This window comes from Macaca thibetana, chromosome 15 (assembly GCF_024542745.1).
Source record: "Macaca thibetana thibetana isolate TM-01 chromosome 15, ASM2454274v1, whole genome shotgun sequence".
Taxonomy (NCBI): domain Eukaryota; kingdom Metazoa; phylum Chordata; class Mammalia; order Primates; family Cercopithecidae; genus Macaca; species Macaca thibetana.
The window spans coordinates 8,568,698-8,591,434 of NC_065592.1; the positions used below are offsets into that span (position 1 = coordinate 8,568,698).

The 22,737-nt window shown below is 48.7% G+C and overlaps 2 protein-coding genes across 32 annotated transcripts in view; both read left to right on the forward strand.

Annotated features, from left to right (window-relative positions):
• Positions 1 to 19,948, forward strand: part of FNBP1 (formin binding protein 1) — a 164,688-nt gene extending 144,740 nt beyond the window's left edge. For 8 of the 22 annotated variants that reach the window (XM_050759940.1, XM_050759944.1, XM_050759947.1 and 5 more), the window contains 4 exons: positions 3,205 to 3,337; positions 5,557 to 5,678; positions 5,991 to 6,127; positions 11,189 to 15,316. In XM_050759940.1, the coding sequence (XP_050615897.1) occupies positions 3,205 to 3,337; positions 5,557 to 5,678; positions 5,991 to 6,127; positions 11,189 to 11,367 (571 nt within the window). In that variant the 3' untranslated portion in view covers positions 11,368 to 15,316. Of the gene's footprint in view, positions 1 to 3,204; positions 3,338 to 5,556; positions 5,679 to 5,987; positions 6,128 to 11,188; positions 15,317 to 16,661 lie in introns of those variants that run through there. The other 14 variants (XM_050759943.1, XM_050759946.1, XM_050759950.1 and 11 more) reach the window with 5 other exon arrangements.
• The window catches only part of C15H9orf78 (chromosome 15 C9orf78 homolog), a 583,691-nt gene that overhangs the window by 502,968 nt on the left and 57,986 nt on the right, over positions 1 to 22,737 (forward strand). Inside the window, exon 1 of one of the 10 annotated variants that reach the window (XM_050760247.1) lies at positions 9,842 to 9,862. The exons of the other annotated variants lie outside the window; for them this stretch is intronic. The gene's annotated coding sequence lies outside the window, so the exon portion shown is untranslated. Of the gene's footprint in view, positions 1 to 9,841; positions 9,863 to 22,737 lie in introns of those variants that run through there. 10 annotated transcript variants of the gene reach the window in all.

Sequence of the window (22,737 nt, forward strand, 5' to 3'; positions counted from 1 at the left end):
CAAAACTCCGTTTCCAAAAAAAAAAAAAAAAAAAAGAAATATGCCGCCGGGCGCGGTGGCTCACACCTGTAATCCCAGCACTTTGGGAGGCCGAGGCGGGCGGATCACAAGGTCAGGAGATCGAGACCACGGTGAAACCCCGTCTCTACTAAAAATACAAAAAATTAGCCGGGCGCGGTTGTGGGCGCCTGTAGTCCCAGCTACTCGGGAGGCTGAGGCAGGAGAATGGCGTGAACCCGGGAGGCGGAGCTTGCAGTGAGCCGAGATCGCGCCACTGCACTCCAGCCTGGGCTGGGCGACAGAGCGAGACTCCGTCTCAAAAAAAAAAAAAAAAAAAAAAAAAAAAAAAAAAAGAAATATGCCTTTAAATAAGCCACAAACTAAACAAAAAATCATAGTAGATATTAGAAAGTATATGAAATAGAATTGAACTTTAACATACATTCTATATATCGTTTGTGGGATGTCATTAAAGCCATGCCTATAAAGAGATTTATTGCTCTGAATGCATATGAAAAACAGAGAGGTAAAAATCAGTGAGCCTTAGCTCACTTAGATCCTCACTTAGGATCTATCTCAAGACGTTAGAAAAAGAACAGCAAATTAAGCCCAAAGGAAATAGAAGCACTGGGCATGGTGGCTCACACCTGGAATCCCAGCACTTTGAGAGACTGAGGTGGGTGGATCATCTGAGGTCAGGAGTTCAAGACCAGCCTGGCCAACATGCCAAAACCCTGTCTCTACTAAAAATACAAAAATTAGCTGGGTGTGATGGGTCACCTGTAGTCCCAGCTACTCAGGAGGCTGAGGCAGGAGAATCGCTTGAACCCAGGAGGCAGAGGGTGCAGTGAGCCGAGATCATGCCACTGCATTCCAGCCTGGGCGACAGAGTGACACTCTATCTCAAAAATAATAAAAAATAAATAAAACATACAATTCAACAGATCCAAAAGTTGGTTCATTAAAAAGATCCATAAAGTTGATAAACGTGTGGAGAGATTGATTAGGAAAGACTGGGAGGAGAGGACCTGAAGATAATGGATATAGACAATTCTGTTGAGGACTTTTGCTAAGAAATAGGGAGGCAGCGGGAGGGGTGGGCCGTAAACTCAAGAGAGGGGTTTCGGAAAGGACATCATAAGGATGGACCACATTACACTTGGCTTGTAATGTTTGTTATTTGTTAAATAAATAAATGTTTAAACATTTTTAAGAACAAACATGTAACATTATTTTTAAATGTTTATTTAAAAATTATTTATAAACATTATTTTTAAATGTTCACTTATTTAAATATATATTTATTTAACAAATATTCATCGAGCATCTACTCCGTGCCAGGGGTGGCCTTGACGCTCAGGATCCATCAAGTTAACAGCGTAACTTGAGCTCATAGAGCTTCCTCCAAGAGCTTCCATTGTAACAGGAGGAGAGAGTGAACAATAAGCATAATAATAATGAATGATGCATGCTGTGGGAAAGAAGGCAGGAAGGAAGTAAGGAAGATAGGAAGGAAGAGAGGAAAGAAACAAGATAAGGCGGCTGGAAGTGCAGGTGGGTCTCAGCCTCTTAGGTGGAGGGTGGTGAGGACTTGCGGAAGCTCTCTTCCTGTTATTTCTGTATTTTTAGTGAAACTGTTTCTCATGACTCAGAATGTATCTTTTGGTTTTTCTGTCGGCCTTGTATCGTATTGTATGGCCTGCTTTGGATTTTCATTTGCCGACACTCATCAAAGTTGGCTCCTTCACCCTGGCAGTCATTTGCTCTCCCCTGGTAGTCATTTGCCTACCAAAAAAAAGTGCCCAGAAACAAGGGTAAAATTAGTAGAGCTCTTTGATCTTCAACCCAAACCTACCCCCAACTTCTCTAGGGATGCCTACCCAGGCTACCATGGGCTGCTTCCAAACATGATTTCAGGAAGGATGTGGGATCCACAGTGTATAGCCGTAAGGCTGTGTTGCTTACCTGTCGTGGATACCAACTATGGATTCAGTTTCTTAACAGTGGAAATGGGTGTGTTAACATTTCCAAAGCAATTAACTGTGCTTCTTCGTCAGGTGAGCGCATTGCAGCCCGTGAGACCCAGGATGCCAGCTGTAGCTTTGGTTTGCATGAAGAATGCACACGTAGAAATACTTGGGGTTTTTTTTGTTTGTTTGTTTGTTTGTTTTTTGAGATGGAGTCTTGCTCTGTTGCCCAGGCTGGAGTGCAGTGGTATGATCTTGGCTCACTGCAGCCTCCACCTCCTGGGTTCAAGTGATTCTCCTGCCTCAGCCTCCCAAGTAGCTGGGATTAAGGGGACATGCCACCACTCCTGGCTAATTTTTGTATTTTTAGTAGAGACGGGGTTTTACCATGTTGGAAATACTTGGGTTTTGAAGCCAGATTCGGTGGCTCACGCCTGTAATCCCAGCACTTTGGGAGGCCAAGGCAGGTGGATTGCTTGAGGCCAGGAGTTCAAGACCAGCCTGGGCAACATGGCAAAATGCAGTCTCTACCAAAAATACAAAAATTAGCCAGTCTCATAGCCTGGTCTCAAAAATAAATAAATAAATAAAAATTTTTTAAAATTATTGGGTTTTGTTTTTCTTTTTTGTGTGTATGTGGCAAAGGGAAGAACAGGATTCATTTGTGCTTCTCATTTACCGGGGACAATAAGGAGAAAACCATTCAGAGAAGGGAACTGAAATTTAAAAATCAGCTTCTGTATTTATAGCCCTTAGTAGCAGAATTCCTATAGAGAATTTCCAGAATGGAAGCTGGCCCAATAGTCCCTTATAATCCATACTCTAATCTTCCCACGTTTCCATTCATATAGTTTTCCAAGTGGTAGAATATTGGCTGATAAGAGTAACCTTTGCCAGGCGCGGTAGCTCACGCCTATAATCCCAGCACTTTAGGAGGCCGAGGCAGGCAGATCACCTGAGGTCAGGAGTTCAAGACCAGCCTGGCCAATGTGGCAAAACCCCAACTCTACTAAAACTACAAAAATTAGGTGGGCGTGGTGGCATACACCTGTAATCCCAGCTATTCTGGAGGCTGAGGCAGCAAGAATTGCTTCAACTCCAGAGGTGAAGGTTGTAGTGAGCCGAGATCACACCGTTGCACTCCAGCCTGAGTGATAAGAGTGAAACTCCGTCTCAAAAAAAAAAAAAAAAAAAAAAGGAATAACCTTTACAGTTTTCTACTCATTCTTTCTTTCAGAGATGCCATAACAAAAATGAAAGATGTCTACCTAAAGAATCCTCAGATGGGAGACCCAGCCAGTTTGGATCACAAATTAGCAGAAGTCAGCCAAAATATAGAGAAACTGCGATTAGAGACCCAGAAATTTGAGGTATGAAACTTCTGTTGTGGAAAGCTTTGTTGGAAACGAAGAATAGGTGTTCCTCGGTATAGAATGGCGTGGGGCCCTGACGGTCCTCTCACTGGGAGGGACACAATGGGAACAGCAGGCTGTTTCATGAGTTACAGTCAAAGGAAAAATACAGCTTCGCCGTTGAACATTCTGCTTCTCATCATAGCCTATCTTAATCGTGTCTGTAAAACCTGACAGTGTTTAACGTTGTATTTGTATACATTGGGGGGTTGGTGGGGTTGTTTGTTTTTTTAATTTTAGAGATAGGATTTTGCTCTGTTGCCCAGGCTGGGGTACAGTGGCATGATTATAGCTCACTGCAGCCTTGACCTCCTTGGCTCAGCCTCTGAGGAGCTGAGATTACACATGCCACCATACCTGGCTAAGTTTTATTTTTTAATTTTTTATTTGTTTTAGAGTCGGGGTCTTGCTCTGTTGCACAGACTGGTCTTGAACTCCTGGCCTTAAGCCATCCTCCCACCTTAGCCTCCCAAAGTGCTGGGATTACAGCTGTGAGCCACTGTGCCCGGCCAGTATTTTTTGTACTTTAAGTTATTCTGCTTCATCTCATGGTAATAAAATTGGGAGTATAGAGCGATCCATTATCCCAGTGAATCAAAAAAGCAATGAAAAAAAATCCCCTGAAATATACAATTGTTCTTTCAGCGGGCCCATTATGGAAAGGGTGTGTGTGTGTGAGAACCAGCAGGAAACACAAATGAGAAACAAGCAGGAAACATAAATAATAAAAGTTGGAGGGAGGGAGAGGAGCACTCAAAAGCTGTCAACAAAAGCCGCCTGAACCCACTCTCTACACCACATTTAAAGACTACAGAGCGTGGAAAAATACATTAGCAACCGATTCTACCAATCAGAATAGATTGTTTCCAGCAATGAAAGGTTAACTATGGCTTTTTTCATTCTGTTTTTTTGAGATGAAGTCTCGCCCTGTTGCCCAGGCTGGTGTGTAGTAGCATGATCTCAGCTCACTGTGACCTACATTTCCCAGGTTCAAGTGATTCTCCTGCCTCAGCCTCCTGAGTAGCTGGGACTACAGGTGTGCACCACCACACCCGGCTAATTTTTGTATTTTTAGTAGAGACGGGGTTTTTGCCATGTTGGCCAGGCTGGTCTTGAACTCCTGACCTCAGATGATCCACCCACCTTGGCTTCCCAAAGTGCTGGGATTACAGGCATGAGCCACCGTGCCCGGCCAGCTTTTTTCATTGTTTTCAGAATCCATCAGTAATGTTCATTTGAGCATTTAGAACTTAGAACAGTCCTTTTCTGATTTTTTTTTTTTTTTTTTTTTTTTTTTTTTTTTTTTTTTTTTGGAGACAGAGTCTTGCTCTGTCACCCAAGCTGGAGTGTAGTGGTGCAATCTCAGCTCACTGCACCATCTACCTCCTGAGTTCCAGTGATTCTCGTGCCTCAGCTTCCCTAGTAGCTGGGACTACAGGCATGTGCCACCACACCCAGCTAATTTTTGTATTTGTAGTAGAGACAGGGTTTCACCATGTTGGCCAGGCTGGTCTCAAACTCCTGACCTCAAGTGATTCACCTGCCTCAGCCTCCCAAAGTGCTGGGATTACAGGCGTGAGCCACCGTGCCCAGCCTTCTGATCATTTTTATTCCTTTGACTTCTTTATACCGTTTCCAGTGTTGCTGAAGATCATTTTATCTACTTTAATTTTTAAGTACAAGTTTCATTTCTATTAAAAAAAAAAAAAGTTACACTCCTAAAAAATGGGAAGTGTGACTTTCAAACTGAGTCACTGCTTAAGCATGGCTGTGTCCTCGGGTATCGCATGGTGACCTCATGGTCAAAAGGAAACTAGAAGTGACTTATCCAAGATTGCACTGCTGCTTAAAAGCCCAAGGGGACAGCGTAGTCCAGTGTGCTTTCTGCCTCGTCATGGGCAACCACATAAATACGACTTTGTTTCTATGTCTCCAACTTTGGGTGAAATGGAAGCAGCCGCCATTGAGTACATTTAAACAGTCCAATGCAGGACACGTGGCCATTCCGCCCCGGTGCGGACTTTCTCACATTGGGTTAAATGGCCAAGAGCAGCTCCTGAGTTTGGGACCTTAGGACGCTCTGGGCTGGTCTTAAGATGGCCTTTGGGACCTTAGGACACTCTGGGCTGGCCCTCAGATGGCCTTAGGTTGGAGTCTCTCATTGCTTTTGTCTCCAGGCCTGGCTGGCTGAGGTTGAAGGCCGGCTCCCAGCACGCAGCGAGCAGGCGCGCCGGCAGAGCGGACTGTACGACAGCCAGAACCCGCCCACGGTCAACAACTGCGCCCAGGACCGCGAGAGGTACAGTATCTGCACAGCGCCTGCCTCTGGCAAGGGAGCCTGTTGGCTTTGTATTTATTTCTAAATTTCGGAATCTGGAATGAGCATAAGGCACTTGTTCAATGCCAAAATGTCTGTTACAATTGACCTGTCACTTTTCCCCATTGCCACATGGGGTGTGGGATCTGAGCCTGCGGATGATTTACCGCAGTCTCAGTTGCAGCACTCGCTGAGGGGCGGGGGTTGCAAGCGCTCTCCAGTCACAGGGACTCAACCTGAGTCCTCCCTGGGGTCAGTCGCTTTAGTTGCTTTGTGTTTTCCTTTCTTGAGCAGCCCAGATGGCAGTTACACAGAGGAGCAGAGTCAGGAGAGTGAGGTGAAGGTGCTGGCCACGGATTTTGACGACGAGTTTGATGATGAGGAGCCCCTCCCTGCCATAGGGACATGCAAAGCTCTCTACACGTTTGAAGGTGACATTTCGTGTCCGCTGGATTCCCTTGCCTTTTAAAAACCGTAATAGCTGAGTCACTCTTCTTTCATCCTTCCTTCCTTCCTTCCTTCCTTCCTTCCTTCCTTCCTTCCTTCCTTCCTTCCTTCCCTCCCTCTTTCCTTCCCTCCCTCTTTCCTTCCCTCCCTCCTTCCTTCCCTCCCTCCTTCCTTCCCTCCCTCTTTCCTTCCCTCCCTCCTTCCTTCCCTCCCTCCTTCCTTCCCTCCCTCCTTCCTTTCTTCCTTCCCTCCCTCCTTCCTTCCTTCCCTCCCTCCTTCCTTCCTTCCCTCCCTCCTTCCTTCCTTCCTTCCTTCCTTCCCTCCCTCCTTCCTTCCTTCCTTCCTTCCTTCCCTCCCTCCTTCCTTCCTTCCCTCCCTCCTTCCTTCCTTCCTTTCTTCCCTCCCTCCTTCCTTCCCTCCTTTTTTCCTTCCCTCCCTCCTTCTTTCCTTCCCTCCCTCCTTCCTTCCTTCCCTCCCTCCTTCCTTCCTTCCTTCCCTCCCTCCCTTCCTTCCTTCCTTCCCTCCCTCCCTCCTTCCTTCCCTCCTTCCTTCCTTCCCTCTCTCCTTCCTTCCTTCCTTCCCTCCCTCCCTCCTTCCTTCCTTCCCTCCTTCCTTCCTTCCCTCCCTCTTTCCTTCCTTCCCTCCTTCCTTCCTTCCCTCCCTCCCTCCCTCCTTCCTTCCTTCCCTCCTTCCTTCCTTCCTTTCCTCCCTCCTTCCTTCCCTCCTTCCTTCCTTCCCTCCCCCCTTCCTTCCTTCCCTCCCTCCTTCCCTCCCTCCTTCCTTCCTTCCTTCCCTCTTTCCTTCCTTCCCTCCTTCCTTCCTTCCCTCCCTCCTTCCCTCCCTCCCTCCTTGCCTCCCTCCCTCTTTCCTTCCTTCCTTCCTTCCTTCCTTCCTTCTTCTTCCTTTCCTTCCTTCCTTCCTTCCTCTCTCACTCTCTCTCTCTCTCTCTCTCTTTCTTTTTTTTTTGATACAGGGTTTCACTCTCTTATCCAAGCTAGAGTGCAGTGGTGCAATCATGGCTTACTGCAGCCTTGCCCTCCTGGGCTCAAGTGATCCTCCAACCTCAGCCTCCTGAGTAGCTGGGACTATAGGCAAGCACCACCATGTCCAGCTCATTTTTGTACTTTTGTACTTTTTGTACTTTTCAGTAGAGACAGGGTCTTACTATGTTGCCCAGGCTGGTGCTGAACTCCTGGATTCAAGCAGTATTCCCGCCTTAGCCTCCCAAAGTGCTGTGATCACAGGTGTGAGCCACTGTGCCTAGCCACACTCTTCTCTTTCTGTGACCAGAACCTTCTTTAGAAGCCTTCCAGATCTGGCTGGGTGCGGTGGCTCACACCTGTAATCCTAGAACTTTGGGAGGTTAAGGCAGGCAGATCACTTGAGGCCAGGAGTTCAAGACCAGCGTCACCAACATGGTGAAATCCCATCTCTACTAAAAATACAAAAACTAGCCAGGCGTGGTGCCATGTGCCTGTAATCCTAGCTGCTTGGGAGGCTGAGGCATGAGAATCACTTGAACTGAGGAGGCAAAGTTTGCAGTGAGCTGAGATAGCACCATTGTACTCCAGCCTGGGGGACAGAGCCAGACCCTGTCTCAAAAAAAAAAAAAAAAAAAAGCAGCAGCAGCCTTCCAGATCTTTCTCTACTATGCTTTTATCCTACTCATGGTATGATTATTATTTGGTTGTATATTTTGACTTTTGGTTCTTGCTTCACTGCAGCGGATGATATGGAGGATGATCATTTCATCCATTCATTTAATATTTAATATCTATAGCGCTCCTGTCTTGTAAAGGCCCGTGAAGAGGGGAGATGCAGGTCGTATAATATGGCACCTGCCTGGAGGGAGATCAGGCAGACACACTTAAGGAGCGAGCAGTGGCTGAGCACAGTGGCTCATGCCTATAATCCCAGCACTTTGGGAGGCTGAGGCGGGTGGATCATGAGGTCAGGAGATCGAGACCATCCTGGCCAACATGGTGAAACCCCATCTCTACTAAAAATACAAAAATTATCTGGGCATGGTAGTGCACGCCTGTAATTCCAGCTACTCGGGAGGCTGAGGCAGGAGAATCACTTGAACCCAGGAGTCAGAGGTTGCAGTGAGCCAAGATCATGCCACTTTATTCCGGCCTGGCAACAGACGAGACTCCCTCTCAAAAAATAAAAATAGGCCGGGCACGGTGGCTCATGCCTGTAATCCCAGCACTTTGGGAGGCTGAGGCAGGCGGATCACAAGGTCAGGAGATCAAGACCATCCTGGCTAACATGGTGAAACCCCGTCTCTACTAAAAATACAAAAAAAAATTAACCGGGCGAGGTGGCGGGCGCCTGTAGTCCCAGCTACTTGGGAGGCTGAGGCAGGAGAATGGCGTGAACCCAGGAGGCGGAGTTTGCAGTGAGCCGAGATCGCGCCACTACACTCCAGCCTGAGTGACAGAGCAAGACTCCGTCTCAAAATAAATAAATAAATAAAAATTAAATTAAATTAAAAATAAAAGCGGACAGCTTGCAGTGTTTGCCAGAGGAGGGATACAGAGGAATGGGGAGGACAGGGAAGAATGAGGTCACTTCCTTAAGGAAGTTTGGAGAACTTGCCATGGCATGGGGAGTGTGGCCAAAAATGGGCATTGTGTGGCTGGAGCTTAGATATCTTAAGTCCTAATAGTGAAATGTGGCACTAAAAAGTGGGAAGTGCCAATGGGGGCGAGGTCAGAGAAACATCTGGATTTTACGTGGCAAACATTGAGGAGCTATTGAAGCTCAGCCTCTAACAGGGTGTTGATGCAGTCAGAGCTGTGCCTTAGGAAAGTCATTGTCAGATGTGTAGGATCAACTAGAAAACAGGGAGGATGGTTAGAAAGACCAGCCTAGGCTGGGCGCGGTGGCTCATGCCTGTAATCCTAGAACTTTGGGAGGCTGAGGTGAGCAGATTACCTGAGGTCAGGAGTTCAAGACCAGCCTGGCCAACATGATGAAACCCCATCTATACTAAAAATACAAAAATTAGCCAGGTATGGTGGCAGGTACCTGTAATCCCAGCTACTCGGGAGGCTGAAGCATGAGAATTGCTCGAACCCAGGAGGCGGCAGTTGCAGTGAGCCGAGATTGCGCCACTGCCCTCAGTGTGGGCAACAGAGGGCAACTCTGTCTCAAAAAAAAAAAAAAAAGAAAGAAAGAAAAGAAAAGATAAACTAGTTTAGTGTTTCTAAACTGATGAACCTTGAAATGATGTCCTGCAGAACATTAATAAGGAAGCCTTGAAAGATGCTATCAGGCCAGGCTCAGTGGCAGCACACCTGTAATCCCAGCACTTTGGGAGGCTGAGGCCAGGAGTTCAGGGCTACAGTGAGCTATGATCGTACCACTGCACTGCAGCCTAGGCAATAGAGTGAAACCCTGTCTCTCTAAAAAAATAAATAATAATAAAATTATGAAAAAGTTGCATTTTAATATAATGAATACATTTTTTAAAAATAGCAATCAGAGCTCAAGTAAGTTTGGGAAGCCCTGGGATAAATACAGTTTACAGATTTCTTTACTACAGGACTTTTCAGAGCCTTTAATAGACTGTATGTTCATTGTGACAAAATAAGAAAGAAGTACTAGTTTAAATGTTCCCAGTTTTACTTCATATTCCAACCATCCCCCCGCCATTCCCTGTTGCCCTATTAACAGCTCCCTAAACTCTTTGCCTTGCAGAAAACTGGGGGGGGGGGGGGGGCTGGGCAGCCTTTGAAATGATCCTAACAGAAGGTCTTGGGGGCCTTGTTCAAGGAATGGATACAGAGATGCCGCCATTGACAAACTGCGTAGATTTGGGGCTGATCAGAAGCCAGGAAGAAAAAGGAGAGGAAAGCCAAGATGGCTCCCAGAGTTGCATTCCTGAGAGGATGGAGAGGTCTGGGGAAGTGGAAAAGTAGGAGGAGGATACAGTTAGGAGGAAGAACAGTGAATCCAGGCTCGTCTGTGTTGTTGCAGGTGTTGGGGCCATGTCTAGGTGGCGGTGTGCTGCAGACAGGAGGAAAAGTGGAATCTTGGCTACAGAAAGTACCAGAATGGAAGCAGTATGTGAGGACAGTGTTTAAGGAGGAGCAGCTGGGCCGGGCGTGGTGGCTCACGCCTGTAATCCCAGCACTTTGGGAGGCCAAGGGGGCAGATCACCTGAGGTCAGGAGTTCGAGACCAGCCTGACCAACATGGTGAAACCCCATCTCTACTAAAAATACAAAATTAGCCGGGCATGGTGGCACATGCCTGTAATCTCACCTACTCGGGAGGCCGAGGCAGGAGGATCACTTGAACCCGGGAGTCAGAGGTTGCAGTGAACAGAGATCGCACCATCATACTCCAGCCTAGGCAACAGAGCAAGACTGTGTCTCAAAACAAAAAACTTGGGAGACTGAGGCAGGTGGATCACCTGAGGTCAGGAGTTTGAGACCAGCCTGACCAACATGGTGAAACCCTGTCTCTACTAAAAACACAAAGGTTAGCTGGGTGTGGTGCGCACCTATAGTCTCAACTGCTTGGGAGGCTGAGGCAGGAGCATTGCTTGAACCGGGGAGGTGGAGGCTGCAGTGAGCTGAGATCGCACCACAGTACTGTGGCCTGGGCAACAATAGCGAGACTCCATCCCCCCAACTCCCCCCAAGAAAACCAGCAGACAAAAGAGAAGCAGTTGGAGCCATGGGGGTACCTTTCCCCCAAGAGAGATCCAAGGGAGACAGAAGAAGACTAGAGAAGAGGCCCAAAGATTTTCCCGGTGGGGAAACACTTGCCATTCTGGGAGGGAGGAGAAAGAGGCCCCTGGAGGCCTTAGAGAGGGTCCCTAGAGAGACAGAGGTAAGAACCCCGACATTTCTGTGCAGAAGGAGACGGTTTTGAGGCAGTGGGTAAGGGGTCAGTGTGTCAGAGAAGGACCAAGTGGGGTGAATTTTGCATGGACTTCATCTTTGATGACACTTGTTTCATTGCAAAGGCCACTGTTGGCTTTCTACCTGCGTTTGCCAAGACATCTAAAATACCCTGATGTTGCTTTTTCAGGTCAGAATGAAGGAACGATCTCCGTGGTTGAAGGAGAAACACTGTATGTCATCGAGGAAGACAAAGGCGATGGCTGGACCCGCATTCGGAGAAATGAAGATGAAGAGGGTTATGTCCCCACTTCGTATGTCGAAGTCTGTTTGGACAAAAATGCCAAAGGTGCTAAGACTTATATTTAATACCATTAAAAAAAAAAAACAAAAAAAAAAAACCTTAAAAAAAAATGGAGTTGTTTCTCCCCACAACCGTGACTGTTGCAGGCAGTTCCTCAAGAGACTGGCTGGCGAGCACCACAGTGCACGCGTTCCTGTAGTCTCACAGGGGACTTCAGGGTCCGGCCACCTGAATTGTCTTGTCTAGTTTGGGCTGTGATCAAGTTTCACTTACTGATGAAAATTTTATGTGGAAAGCTGCCAACCGCCAATTTACAGCTGTGTCATTCGAAATCTGATAAGCATTTCTTCTTTTGGTGGTATCTGTAGATTAAAAAAAAAAAATTGCATTGTAGCTTCTAATCAATCTTTCTGAATTTAAAAGCCGGCACACATCTTGCAGGTGCCAAAGACTTCCCTATTCTTGTTTATATCTAGTGTCCACCATACACTGAGCGACATTAGGAGGTTATAGATTGTAACTTAATAAACTGAACTGTGCTAGTTTGTTAAATTGTACACTCATTCACTTGGGAGGAAGTCACAAGTAAAATAACATCTCCTCCTCCTTGAGTAAAGGAGTAAGTAAGATTCTTATATTGGCATCTAAACTGTGTATTTTTACTTAAACATGGTCAGCATCCTTGGTAGGGCATCACGAGTATCCTGTTATATCTGTATGATCCCAGACAACCAGCTGAAACCTGGAAAAGTTCAGTGAATTGACCAGTTGATTTTTACACGGCATTGCTGATTTTCCAAATGTCATCAAATTGACAGGTTTTTTTTGTTGTTGTGTTTGTGTTTTTGTTGTTTTTGTTGTTGTTTTGAGACAGGGTCTGGCTCTGTTGCCCAGGCTGGAGTACAGTGGCTCACTGCAACCTCCACCTCCCCCATGTTCAAGCGATTCTCGTGCCTCAGCCTCCCGAGTAGCTGGGGTTACAGGTGCGCACCACCACGCCCAGCTAATTCTTGTATTTTTAGTAGAGACAGGTTCACTTATGTTGGCCAGGCTGGTCTCAAACTCTTGACCTCAAGTGATCTGCCTGCTTCTGCCTCCCAAAGTGCTGGGATTACGGGCGTGAGCCACTGCACCCGGCCCAAATTGACAGTTGATCAGATGTGCTAATGCTGTTTAGATGCAGTTACTTAAAAGCAGAGCATGTCCATGCGTCAGCTCCTTGTGATTTTCTCTCACACTTGGTTCTGTTTCTGTTGGTTTTACAAGTAGAGCTGCATCCATGCTTGCCCAGGTGGGGCTATAAATAAAACATGGTGCGGCAACAAATGCTTCTCCCCACAGACACAGATCTCAGATCTCAGCACATCGCTGTTCAGAGAGTTTGGGGGTTTGCTTTTGTTTTTTGTTTTTGTTTTTGTTTTTGCTTTCAATCATTGGCAAAGTTTGGATTTACTGGAAATGATTTTAGAATTTCTGGCTCATTTTATACAATTAACTGTAGCCAGAATGAAATAAAATGTCTCATCACATCGAAAGGAATCTAGGCCACATGAGAATTTGCATTTTCAAATTGGCATTGATGTGGGAGGTTAGATAGTGAAATTAGTCGCATGCGTAGATGGTTGCCAGGCATTTCACTGTGCCCATTTCAAGAATCCACCCCGAGATCATAGAGAACCCACTACAAATGGGTCAGAATGAAGGCGCTGGCTCAGATTCTCTTTTCATTTGATTGTGAAAGTGATTTCCTTGTGTCCCTCCTACTTTCAAGTGGGAAATTAGCCCCTCCCTCTACCTGGTGGGTTCATTTTATCAGCTCAAGTCCATTTAAAACTGATTTTCCAAGCAGTAGCTGCACATTCGGGCTCCAGAACCCAGTGGGGGTTGTGGTTGCTTGTGGCTGTGTTTCAAGATTCTCACAGCCTGTTAACCTTTACTTGGTGACAGCCTGATTCTTTAAAAAACATATATATATTTTTTTAATTTGAGATGGAGTTTCGCTCTGTCACTAGGATGGAGTGCGGTGGCACAATCCTGGCTCACTGCAACCTCTGCCTCCTGGGTTCAAGCGATTCGCCTGCCTCAGCCTCCCGAGTAGCTGGGACTACAGATGCCCACACCACGCCCAGCTAATTTTTTGTATTTTTAGTAGAGACGGGTTTCACCGCGTTAACCAGGATGGTCTCAATCTCCTGACCTCTTGATCCGCCTGTCTCAGCCTCCCAAAGTGTTGGGATTACAGGCGTGAGCCACCGCGCCCGGCCTTTTTTTTTTTTTTTTTTTTTTGAGACAGAGTCTCACTCTCTGTCCCTAGGCTGGAGTGCAGTAATACAATCCTGGCTCACTACAACCTCCGCCTCCCGGGTTCAAGTAATTCTTGTGTCTCAGCCTCCCGAGTAGCTGGGATTACAGGTGCCCGCCACCACACCCGGCTAATTTTGTTTTTTGTTTTTTGTTTTTTGTTTTTTTAAGTAGAGACGGGTTTTTACCATGTTGGCCAGGCTGGTCTCAAACTCTTGAGCTCAAGTGATCCGCCCACCTCAGCCTCCCAAAGTGCTGGGATTACAGGGTGAGCCGCTGTGCCAGGCCCAAATTACTTTTGGATACTTTTGCTGACATAATATCAATCAAGCCGCCCATCCTGACCCCAGGCCTCTTTGTAAGCACTGCAGTGAGAAAATCAGCTGACCCTTCAACCACAGGGATCTGTTCAAATGAGCAGCAGGAAGTTTCCAGCTTTACCCCAGTAAACAAGTGAATGGGAAACCTAAGGTGTTAAAATCCGACCTTTCTATCCGATGACAAACTCATTTCCAGTCTGTGAACTCCTGGACAAAGCAAAGCAGCCACTGAAAAACTCGAAAATAGGGAGACGGCATTAACCTTGTAAAAGTCGGTTTTGCAAAAAGGCGTTCGGTCAAACTATGTGGTTTTTTTTTTTTTTCTTATTTAATTATTCAAATTTAGTTATTTCGTTATTCAAATTTAATTCAGAAAACAGCTCAGTTGGTTTCAGGGGGAATGGGGTGGGAGGGGTCTGGGCACATCCATTTATGATAATTTTAAATGTGTGATCATTACGTTGTATGTCTCAGTGCTGTACCAGGTGAATCTCTGTAATATTGACTAAACAGTTAAAGATATTTTGTAAATTTCAGGTCCATCTCATCAATGCATGAAATATTAGAAAACCAAATTCCAAAGAACCAGGAATTTCCATTTCCACCCAAAGTATACTTTATTATCTTCTAGCAGTTCTCTGTTAAAATAAAAACAGCAAAATCTCAGCTACTTATATAATTTTCTCCTTTTATTTGAAAGTTACACTTAAGAGATTAAGAATACGTACAGAGAAGCCTTTCCGCCCTACTCTGTTTATAACTCTGTCCAACTTGCCCACAAACACTGCCCTCCTTAAACCCATCTGATGGGGCAAAGCCACTGTTTTCTTAGGCCCATAACTCAGTGCAGCTGTTTTATTGTTATAATGCCGGTGCACCGTGTGTGTGTGTGTGTGTGTGTGTGTGTGTGGTGTCTACGATGTGCTTATTTAATAATTGCCAAACTATTTAGAGTAACTTCCGGTGGGTCCATTGGATTGTGACTTTCTTTTATGGTTTTTCGATTTTTCGATTGCTCTCTGTTAAATATTTTCATAACTCCCCCCACAGAATACATGTGTATAGACTGCAACTTAAAAACTCAAAGCAGTACTTGAATGAGTTGTTTTAATGTTGTACTTTTATCTGTTTGTTTTATGGGTTCTCCTGCTGCCTAATGACCTTTCTGTTTTTATAACTGCCGGAAAGCCGCGAAGCGTCTCGCACGGGGAGCTAGGTCCCCGCTGCGGCTCCGCACTGGAGTTTATTAGAAACTCTGGGGTTCTGAGTAAGTTTTGTTTGAATACAGCAACATGATTGTCTCTTTCTATTCTCATTCTAAAAGAAAAGACTCTGGCATCTTTTAGTTGTACCCTCATATCCGCCTCTCTAATAAATGTTATATTTTTTCTCAGTATTGTGTATTTTAAGTGACTTTTCATGTTTCCAAGAAAATTATTCTATGTAATGTGAATATTTAACTCTTTCATCTCCAGTAATAGGGAATTTTCTAGCCCAATGCTTTTTTAAAAATTCTGCCTCCCGCCCCCACCTCCTCCTTTTTAAATGATGGCACCTCCCGCGTCTGATCCTGTGTGCACTCAGGGCCTGAGAAGTCTGTGTTTCTTTTGTTTCTTTTCTCTCTCCTTGAGATGACGAGCTTTTCACGGTTTATTGCTGAATGAATACAGAACGACAGGTTTTCCTTTTCACCAAAGATTTTACATTGTGCTGCCAAAGACCCAAGAGTTTCCTTCTGAGAGAATCGGGCCTTCATGTTCCTTGTACCATTCTAGGAAACGGATGCATTTCTTTTCTCTTCTTTTTGGAGTCGAGGTCTCCCTCTGTCGCCCAAGCTGAAGTGTAGCAGCGCGATCCTGGCTCACTGCAGCCCCGACCTCCCTGGGCTCAAGCCATCCTTCCAACTCACCTTCCCGAATAGCCGGGACTACGGCAGTGCCAACGTGCCGGTTAATTAAACAAATTTTTTTGTAGAGATGAGGTCTGGTTATGTTGTGGCCCAGGCTGGTCTCGAACTCCTGAGCTCATGTGATCCTCCCTCTGCAGCCTCTCAAAGTGCTGGGATTGTAGGTGTGAGCCACTGCACCGGCCTCCGTTTTTTTTTTGTTTGGTTGGTTTTTTTTTTTTTTTGAGATGGAGTCTTGCTCTGTCATCCAGGCTGGAGTACAGTGGCCCAATCTTGGCTCACTGCAACCTCCATCTCCTGGGTTCAAGTGATTCTCCTGCCTCAGCCTCCCAAGTAGCTGGGATTACAGGTGCCCACCACCACACCCGGCTAATTTTTGTATTTTTAGTAGAGACGGGGTTTCACCACGTTAGCCAGGCTGGCCTTGAACTCCTGACCTCGTGATCTGCCTGCCTCAGCCTCCCAAAGTGCTGGGATTACAGGCGTGAGCCACCACGCCCGGCCCTGGCCTCCGTTTCTTACTTTCTCTCTAAACTTGTAAGAAAGATGAGCTGGGGCGGATGGCCTCATCAGTCTCCTGTTTGGGCTTCTCTTAACCCTGAAGGAAAGACCAGCTAAAGGCTAGAGAGAAAACCGTGAAAGTTCCTCATCTCAGACCTGCCCTGTGGTAACCAATTGCTCTGAGATGCCCCCTCCCACCCCTTCCCTCCCCTCCCACTACCCTCCCCTCCCAGGGCGGTGCAGTTTGTAGCCAAGAGCAAAATGCCCGCCTGGAACCCGCGCCATCCTCTCTAACGGCGAGTTTCTCTTTCTGTTTCTCTTTGTGTTGTAGATTCCTAGAGGGGAGTGCCTGCGAGCCTCAGGTGAACCTTCCTGGAGGAGCCTCCGTCTGCTTGTCCCCACAGGCCTCCAGTGCCCTGCCCTGTGGACGGCCCATCCCTCCGCAGCCCCATCCCTGCGGGGCGGTCTCTCTCTCTCTCTACAGCATGTTCCCTGCGGCCCTGCCCTCCTGCCCAGCCCGGGCCACCTCGTGGGGGACAAGCCTCGCCAGCGCCCACCCCCACGGCTCGGGTCAGTCCTCATCGCTCCCCCAACCCACCCCGCGCAGGCCACTGAGACGGTGGGACACACACCCCCGCCTGCTCCTTCCTGGGCCCTCAGTCCACCCGGGCCCGTCCTGGCGGCCCTTCCGCGCTTCACACAGTGCCTTTAGTGAAAATGTCATCACGGGTCCCCTGAGGAGACAAGGCAGGTCCGGCGCACACCAGGCGGACTGAGCACTCGATGTCATCCCTGTGTCCCCGACTGTCTGCTGTAGAAAACACTTCCTCTTCTCCCGAGTCTGTGAAGTCCTCAGTGGTCCTTTTTGGATTCTAGGCTTGCACCTCATACTAAACATTGACCCTTTCACTATCCCCTCGAACTGAGAGCATCTGGTGGGCGGGGGGCAGGTGCACACACACCCACAGGCACACCCACCAGTACACACGCGTGCGCACACATTTTGGTTTGGCGCCCTGTTTTCAGTGCCCTGGGAAGGTCCACGCTGGAGGTCGAATTCCAGCTCGCCTTGTTGGCTCACCTGTGTCCACCGGCTGTGAGGAGCCCACGCCTGTCCTCTGCATCACTTCCCTGTCCCTGAGAACTGTAGACCATGTGCTTGTGAGCGAGGCCCTCCCTCCCCTCTGCACCGGCTCATTGGAAAGCGAACATCCTCTCCTTTCCAGGAGCCCCAGGATTAGCATCTGAAGAGGTTAGCACTTCTTGTTGTTTTGTTTTGTTTTGTTTTGTTTTTGAGACGGAGTCTCGCTTTGTTGTGCAGTGGCATGATCTTGGCTCACTACAACCTCCGCCTCCTGGGTTCCAGCAATTCTCCTGCCTCAGCCTCCCAGATAGCTGTGATTACAGGCGTGTACCACCACACCTGGCTCATTTTTGCATTTTTAGTAGAGATGGGGTTTCACCGTGTTGGTCAGGCTGGCCTTGAACTCCTGACCTCAGGTGATCCGCCCGTCTCAAAGTGCTGAGATTACAGGCGTGAGCTACTGCACCCCACCAAGGTTAGCACTTTAATCACCAAAGACCCCGTGCCTCTCGTGGTCCGTTGAGGGATCCCGCCGCCACCACCCCATTTATCACCTGCTCTTCAGGTCATGTGGAATTAGTTGAGTTTGCTTTTAGAGCTAAGTTTCTTTCCCCGTGTGGGTCTTTGAGGAAAACTTGAGATCCCCTAATCTGTGGCCCCCCACACCTTAGAGCAGAGCAGCCCCTCCTCTCATTTGGTGCAGAAACAGTCAAGAGGAACCATTGGCTGAGAGCTCCTGTGACTGAGAGCGCCACCGAAGCCTAGGGATGGCGTCAGGCGGCTTTATTTGCTTGGCTTTGTAACTTAGGTGGTCCCCTCAAGCATCCTCGGTTTCTCTTGCTGTTTACGAATGTGAGACAAGGAAGTCCTATAGAAGCCAAAGGGACAAGGACAGAAAGGACAGGTCCCAAGGGATGGGGCCGTCTTTACTCGTGGAAACCAGGAAATTGCTCCTCTCAGCCAACCAGGGTTGACCACACAGCACCCTTCCGGAGCAGCTCCGCCAGCCCTCCGGGACGAGAAACCACAAGCACGGAGGCCCAGGCAGGTGAAGAGGAAGTGGCTTCGGGTTTTTAAAGTGGGTGAGCATGAGCCTCTCTGACTGTTTCTTCCCTGGGGGACTGCAAACCGCCCACTGAAGGCTCAGGGCTGCGGCAGAGCCATGGGCTTCCAGTCCCTGCAACCCGTGACCTAAGCGTGGTGCACCCATTACATGCAGGAGGACCAACTTGACAGACAAAAGACAAGCTGGGATGACTCAGGGTGAGAAGAGTCAGGGCCGCGCCTCTGTCCCTGCAAACCAACAGGTGCATGGAGAGTGCGGCAGCCTGCACAGCTCCGCAAGGGCTCCCCCGCCAACAGGGCCAACAGGGATCTCCAGGAACTTCTGACCTCACCAACTCAAGTGGACCACTCTCCACTCCACGAGGATGTGAAACGGTTCTTTAAAATGGGATCTGCATGTGCATCACATCTTTCATATGATGGGTCAGGATAGATTCATTTCTTGCAACATAGTGAAAAAGGTATAAGCTGCAGTAATTTGCTCTTTGAATGACCGTCACCCCCAGTATAGGATACGCTTATATCCCCGTCACTCCTCCGCGTTTTTAAATTTTTCCACCACCCGTGTCCGAAAAGAATGTTACAGCGAGTGCTCTTAAATGCTGAACCTGGGTGTTGCTTCCTGGCCCGTCCGCGTGGCTCCATGGAAAGCTCACTGCTGCCCCAGCCGGGCTTCTTAGAGGAGGTCAGTTGTCCTATGTATCATTGACTCTGGGAATCCTACTGTGAAATCATGTCTGTATTTTTCTGGAGCAGTTCACATAGAGTAGAACGTGGAATTTCCCGTGAGCGTCTCCTTCCTGCCCCATATCTGCCGCCTGTCACTTCACCACCGTGCTAGAATACTGTTGTGTTGTTAAGATGACTAATTGTAAAAGAGCCTGCCCTGAAAAGTACTTAGAAACAAAATGAAAGAGAGGAACTTGTCCTTTACCCAGTTTTTCATTTGCAGGATGGGAAAGTATAAAAAGGCACGGAAGGTTGTCATGGGCTGTTCCGTGGGGGGTTTTATCCCGCTCACCTTGGAGATAAGCCTGCAGCCTGTCTAACCAGCACAGCACAAAGGTCTCGATGGCTTTTGGTAACATCTGTCATTACAGAAGAAAGTTTACACGACGTCAAAAAAGTGACGTTAATACTAAGTGTTTTTCCAGAAATACTGGTTTCATGTTTCTTATTGGCTCTGCCTCCTGTGCTTATTATCATCCAAAAACTTTTTTAAAAGGTCCAGAATTCTATTTTAACCTGATATTGAGCACCTTTAAGACGTTCGTGTGTGTGTTGCACTAATTTTAAACTTTGGAGGCATTTTGCTGTGTGAGGCCAGTCGCCACTGTAAAGGTCCTAGAGTTGCCTGTTTGTCTCTGGAGATGGAATTAAACCAAATAAAGAGCTTCCATTGGAAGGCTTATATTGACCTTGTAACTATATGTTAATCCTCTACGTGTTAAAATAAAGTATAACTTCTGGCACCGTGTCATGGGACTATTATGTTGCATGAAGACATGACCCTAGTTGCGGAAGCAGTCTGGTGTCACTGGAAACCTCCTGGGCTGGGGAGCTGGCCCCTGGGAGGAGCTGGAGACCTAGACAGCTCTAAATTCCACCCCCATCCACAGTGGAGGGGGAGGCTCTTAGACCGTGGTGACATGAAATTCAGGCTGATTTAGTGCAAGGATTCTGAAAGGCTCCTTATGGCTAGGAGTATTTTTTGCATGCACATTCAACTGGTTGCTACTCTAGCTCTTTGGGGACCCCATTGCTTGGGGCTGGGGCAGGAGGAGGTGGTGAAATGAGGGCGCGCCTGAGTTTCATTGATCTCGTGTCACCAGTGCTCAAGCTGGTACTCCTGGTGGCGTGGCTGGAATCAGTAGTTTCTGTGAGGCTGCAGGCAGTGCGGAGCTGTTTCATGTGGACAGCTCAAAAGGGCAGCCGCTTTGTGCCGGGCAGCCGCTGGACATGTGCAGCGGGAGGCCCCGTTTCCACAGCCTGCTTTGAAAATTTCACCCTGGCCTTTTGGGGAAAGATACAATCGGTTTGTGCCCACACTTCTCTGTGTCCCGAGGTTGTTTTTTTTTTTTTTTTAAGCACTGTTTTAGGAAAACAGTTGTCCAGGAAATGATGTATTCGCAGCTATACGAAGTACAGGCCTGGCAGCTCTGCTGATGCCAAGCGTCCTCACTTGCAGAGGGCAGGAGGTGAGGGCACCAATAAGGGGCCACTGGGAACCTCTCCCACAAGTGCGTGCAGCTGGCTTCAAGGCGCCACTGGCAATCTCTGGTTCCCAGTGTGACATAGCGTGGCACAAGGGAACAAGGGGGACCTACCGTTATCCTACCCGGAACCCTCTCCTCTAGGTTGTCAGCAAAAAAGTCCACTTGGGAAGAATATTTCGGGACTGCGCCCAGCAGTCTGCGGGGCGGAGACGGGCTGTCTCCACCTGTGAACCCCCCCACGCCCCACCCGCCCCGCCCGAGCCTTCTCCAAGAGCCGCACCAGCGCTGAGGCGCCTACAGCAGAGCCTGCTGGTTTGGGGCCCGCATTCCCGCGGGTGTGGACATCACAGAGGTCGGGAGCAGTGAGGACTACTAGTTGCTTTTCTGCTGCACTGGGGAAGCCTCTTGAAGTAGGAAGTTCCTGGCTCACCGGCTCTGGGGAGGCCACAAGCCTGTGGGGCCGGCTCCTCCAGCGGGTCAGGAAATACCGGCCCGCCCCACGCCCCACGCCGTCCACCAGCCCTGGGCACGCCCGGGCCTGGGAGGCGGCTCCTCGGTCCGCAGAGACGGTGGGGACCCCTGGCGGGAGCAGACGGCAGAGCGCAGCAGTGGAGGGAGAAAGGAGGGAGCCCTGCGGTGAGGGAGGAGGAGGTGGGCAGAGGCGGGGCTCGGGCATGCCCCCAGTTTTTTTTTAATTGAAGCGAAAGACTCCGAAATCGTGAAATGTATGGGACAGCCTGGAAGCCCCGCCTTGAACTGCTGCTGCCAGAGAAGGATGGTGGGAAAGAGCCACCATCCAGACGGGTTCCCTGGCTCTGCGCACCCGCCCGGAGGAGGCCGCCCTTCCCCTGGCCCTGCAACCCTTTCCTGAGAGGGGAGGCAGGGATCTGTGTTGCCAGCGCCCTCTGAGACCCGGGATGAGGGTGTGAAGGCTGCCAGCAGGCACGTGGCCGCCCCTTGGTGTGTCAGCTGCTTCTCCAGGGTCGCACTGAGTGCCCATTTGGCCTTGACTTGAGCACTCGTGCCTGCCGTTAGACCTCCAGATGGTATAGTGACATCAGCCGGGGACATCTCTGGACCACGAAAGGTACAGAAGCAGCAGAGGAAGGACCCTACTTTTGTCTGCAGAGCTAAGGGGTGGAAAGCTGTGGGAGGAAACGCAGACCCACTCTCCCCGTGGGGGATGGAGAAGGCTCCCCTCTGCCCTGCGGCACCTGCTGGAGGGATGTCTCAGCCCAGGGCTGGCCGCATCCCTTCAGTCTGCACAGACTCTGGCTGCCACGCTGCGCCGAGCCCTACCCTTCAGAACCTGTTCCCAGGTCCAGCTCTCCATAGGCCCCCTCATCTAGGCTGCTCACGGGTCAAATGGAAGGAAGGAAGGAATGGAGGCTGCACCCTGAGAAACCCCGGGACACCTTTCCAGAACATACGTTGCCTAGGCTGTCTACTGCTCCTAGCTTTCCCCAAGGGCGTGCGTTTCTTCTGTGCCCAGCTCACCCTTGCTCCGTCCAGGTAGCAGGTATCTCTCTGTGTAGGTGAAGTTGCAGAAGGGAAGAGCCAGAGGGGACTGTGATTCGAACACCCCCCACCCACCCCCACTCACTTCCCTCAAGGCTCTCTGGGGCTCAAAATTAGGTAGCATTAAGATCCTCAGGATAATTTATGTTTGCACTGAATTTAAAACAGAACAAAGGTGGGAAATACACTTTTTGGGTGGCTGCACCTTGCAAATGTATTCAGATGCAGGTTTATGAGTAGCGCCACGGCTGACAGAACCACAGGCAGGCGGCAGGTGGCCCTCGGCCTCCCCCACGGTGCAGGCGCCTTTCCGGCTCCTCGAGCAGCTAGAGCCACGCCCTGGCTCAGCACAGAGGAGGAGCCTGAGCCCGGCCTCCCCAGCCACGGAGCCCTTCCTGTCCCTGCTCAGTAATCAACCACAGAGTTCAGATCCTGACACCTACGTTTGAATTCCTTAAAAGCCAGGTAGTTAAAAGGAAAATATAAGGAAATGTTTTAAGGCAAATTGGTACCTACTTCCAGCT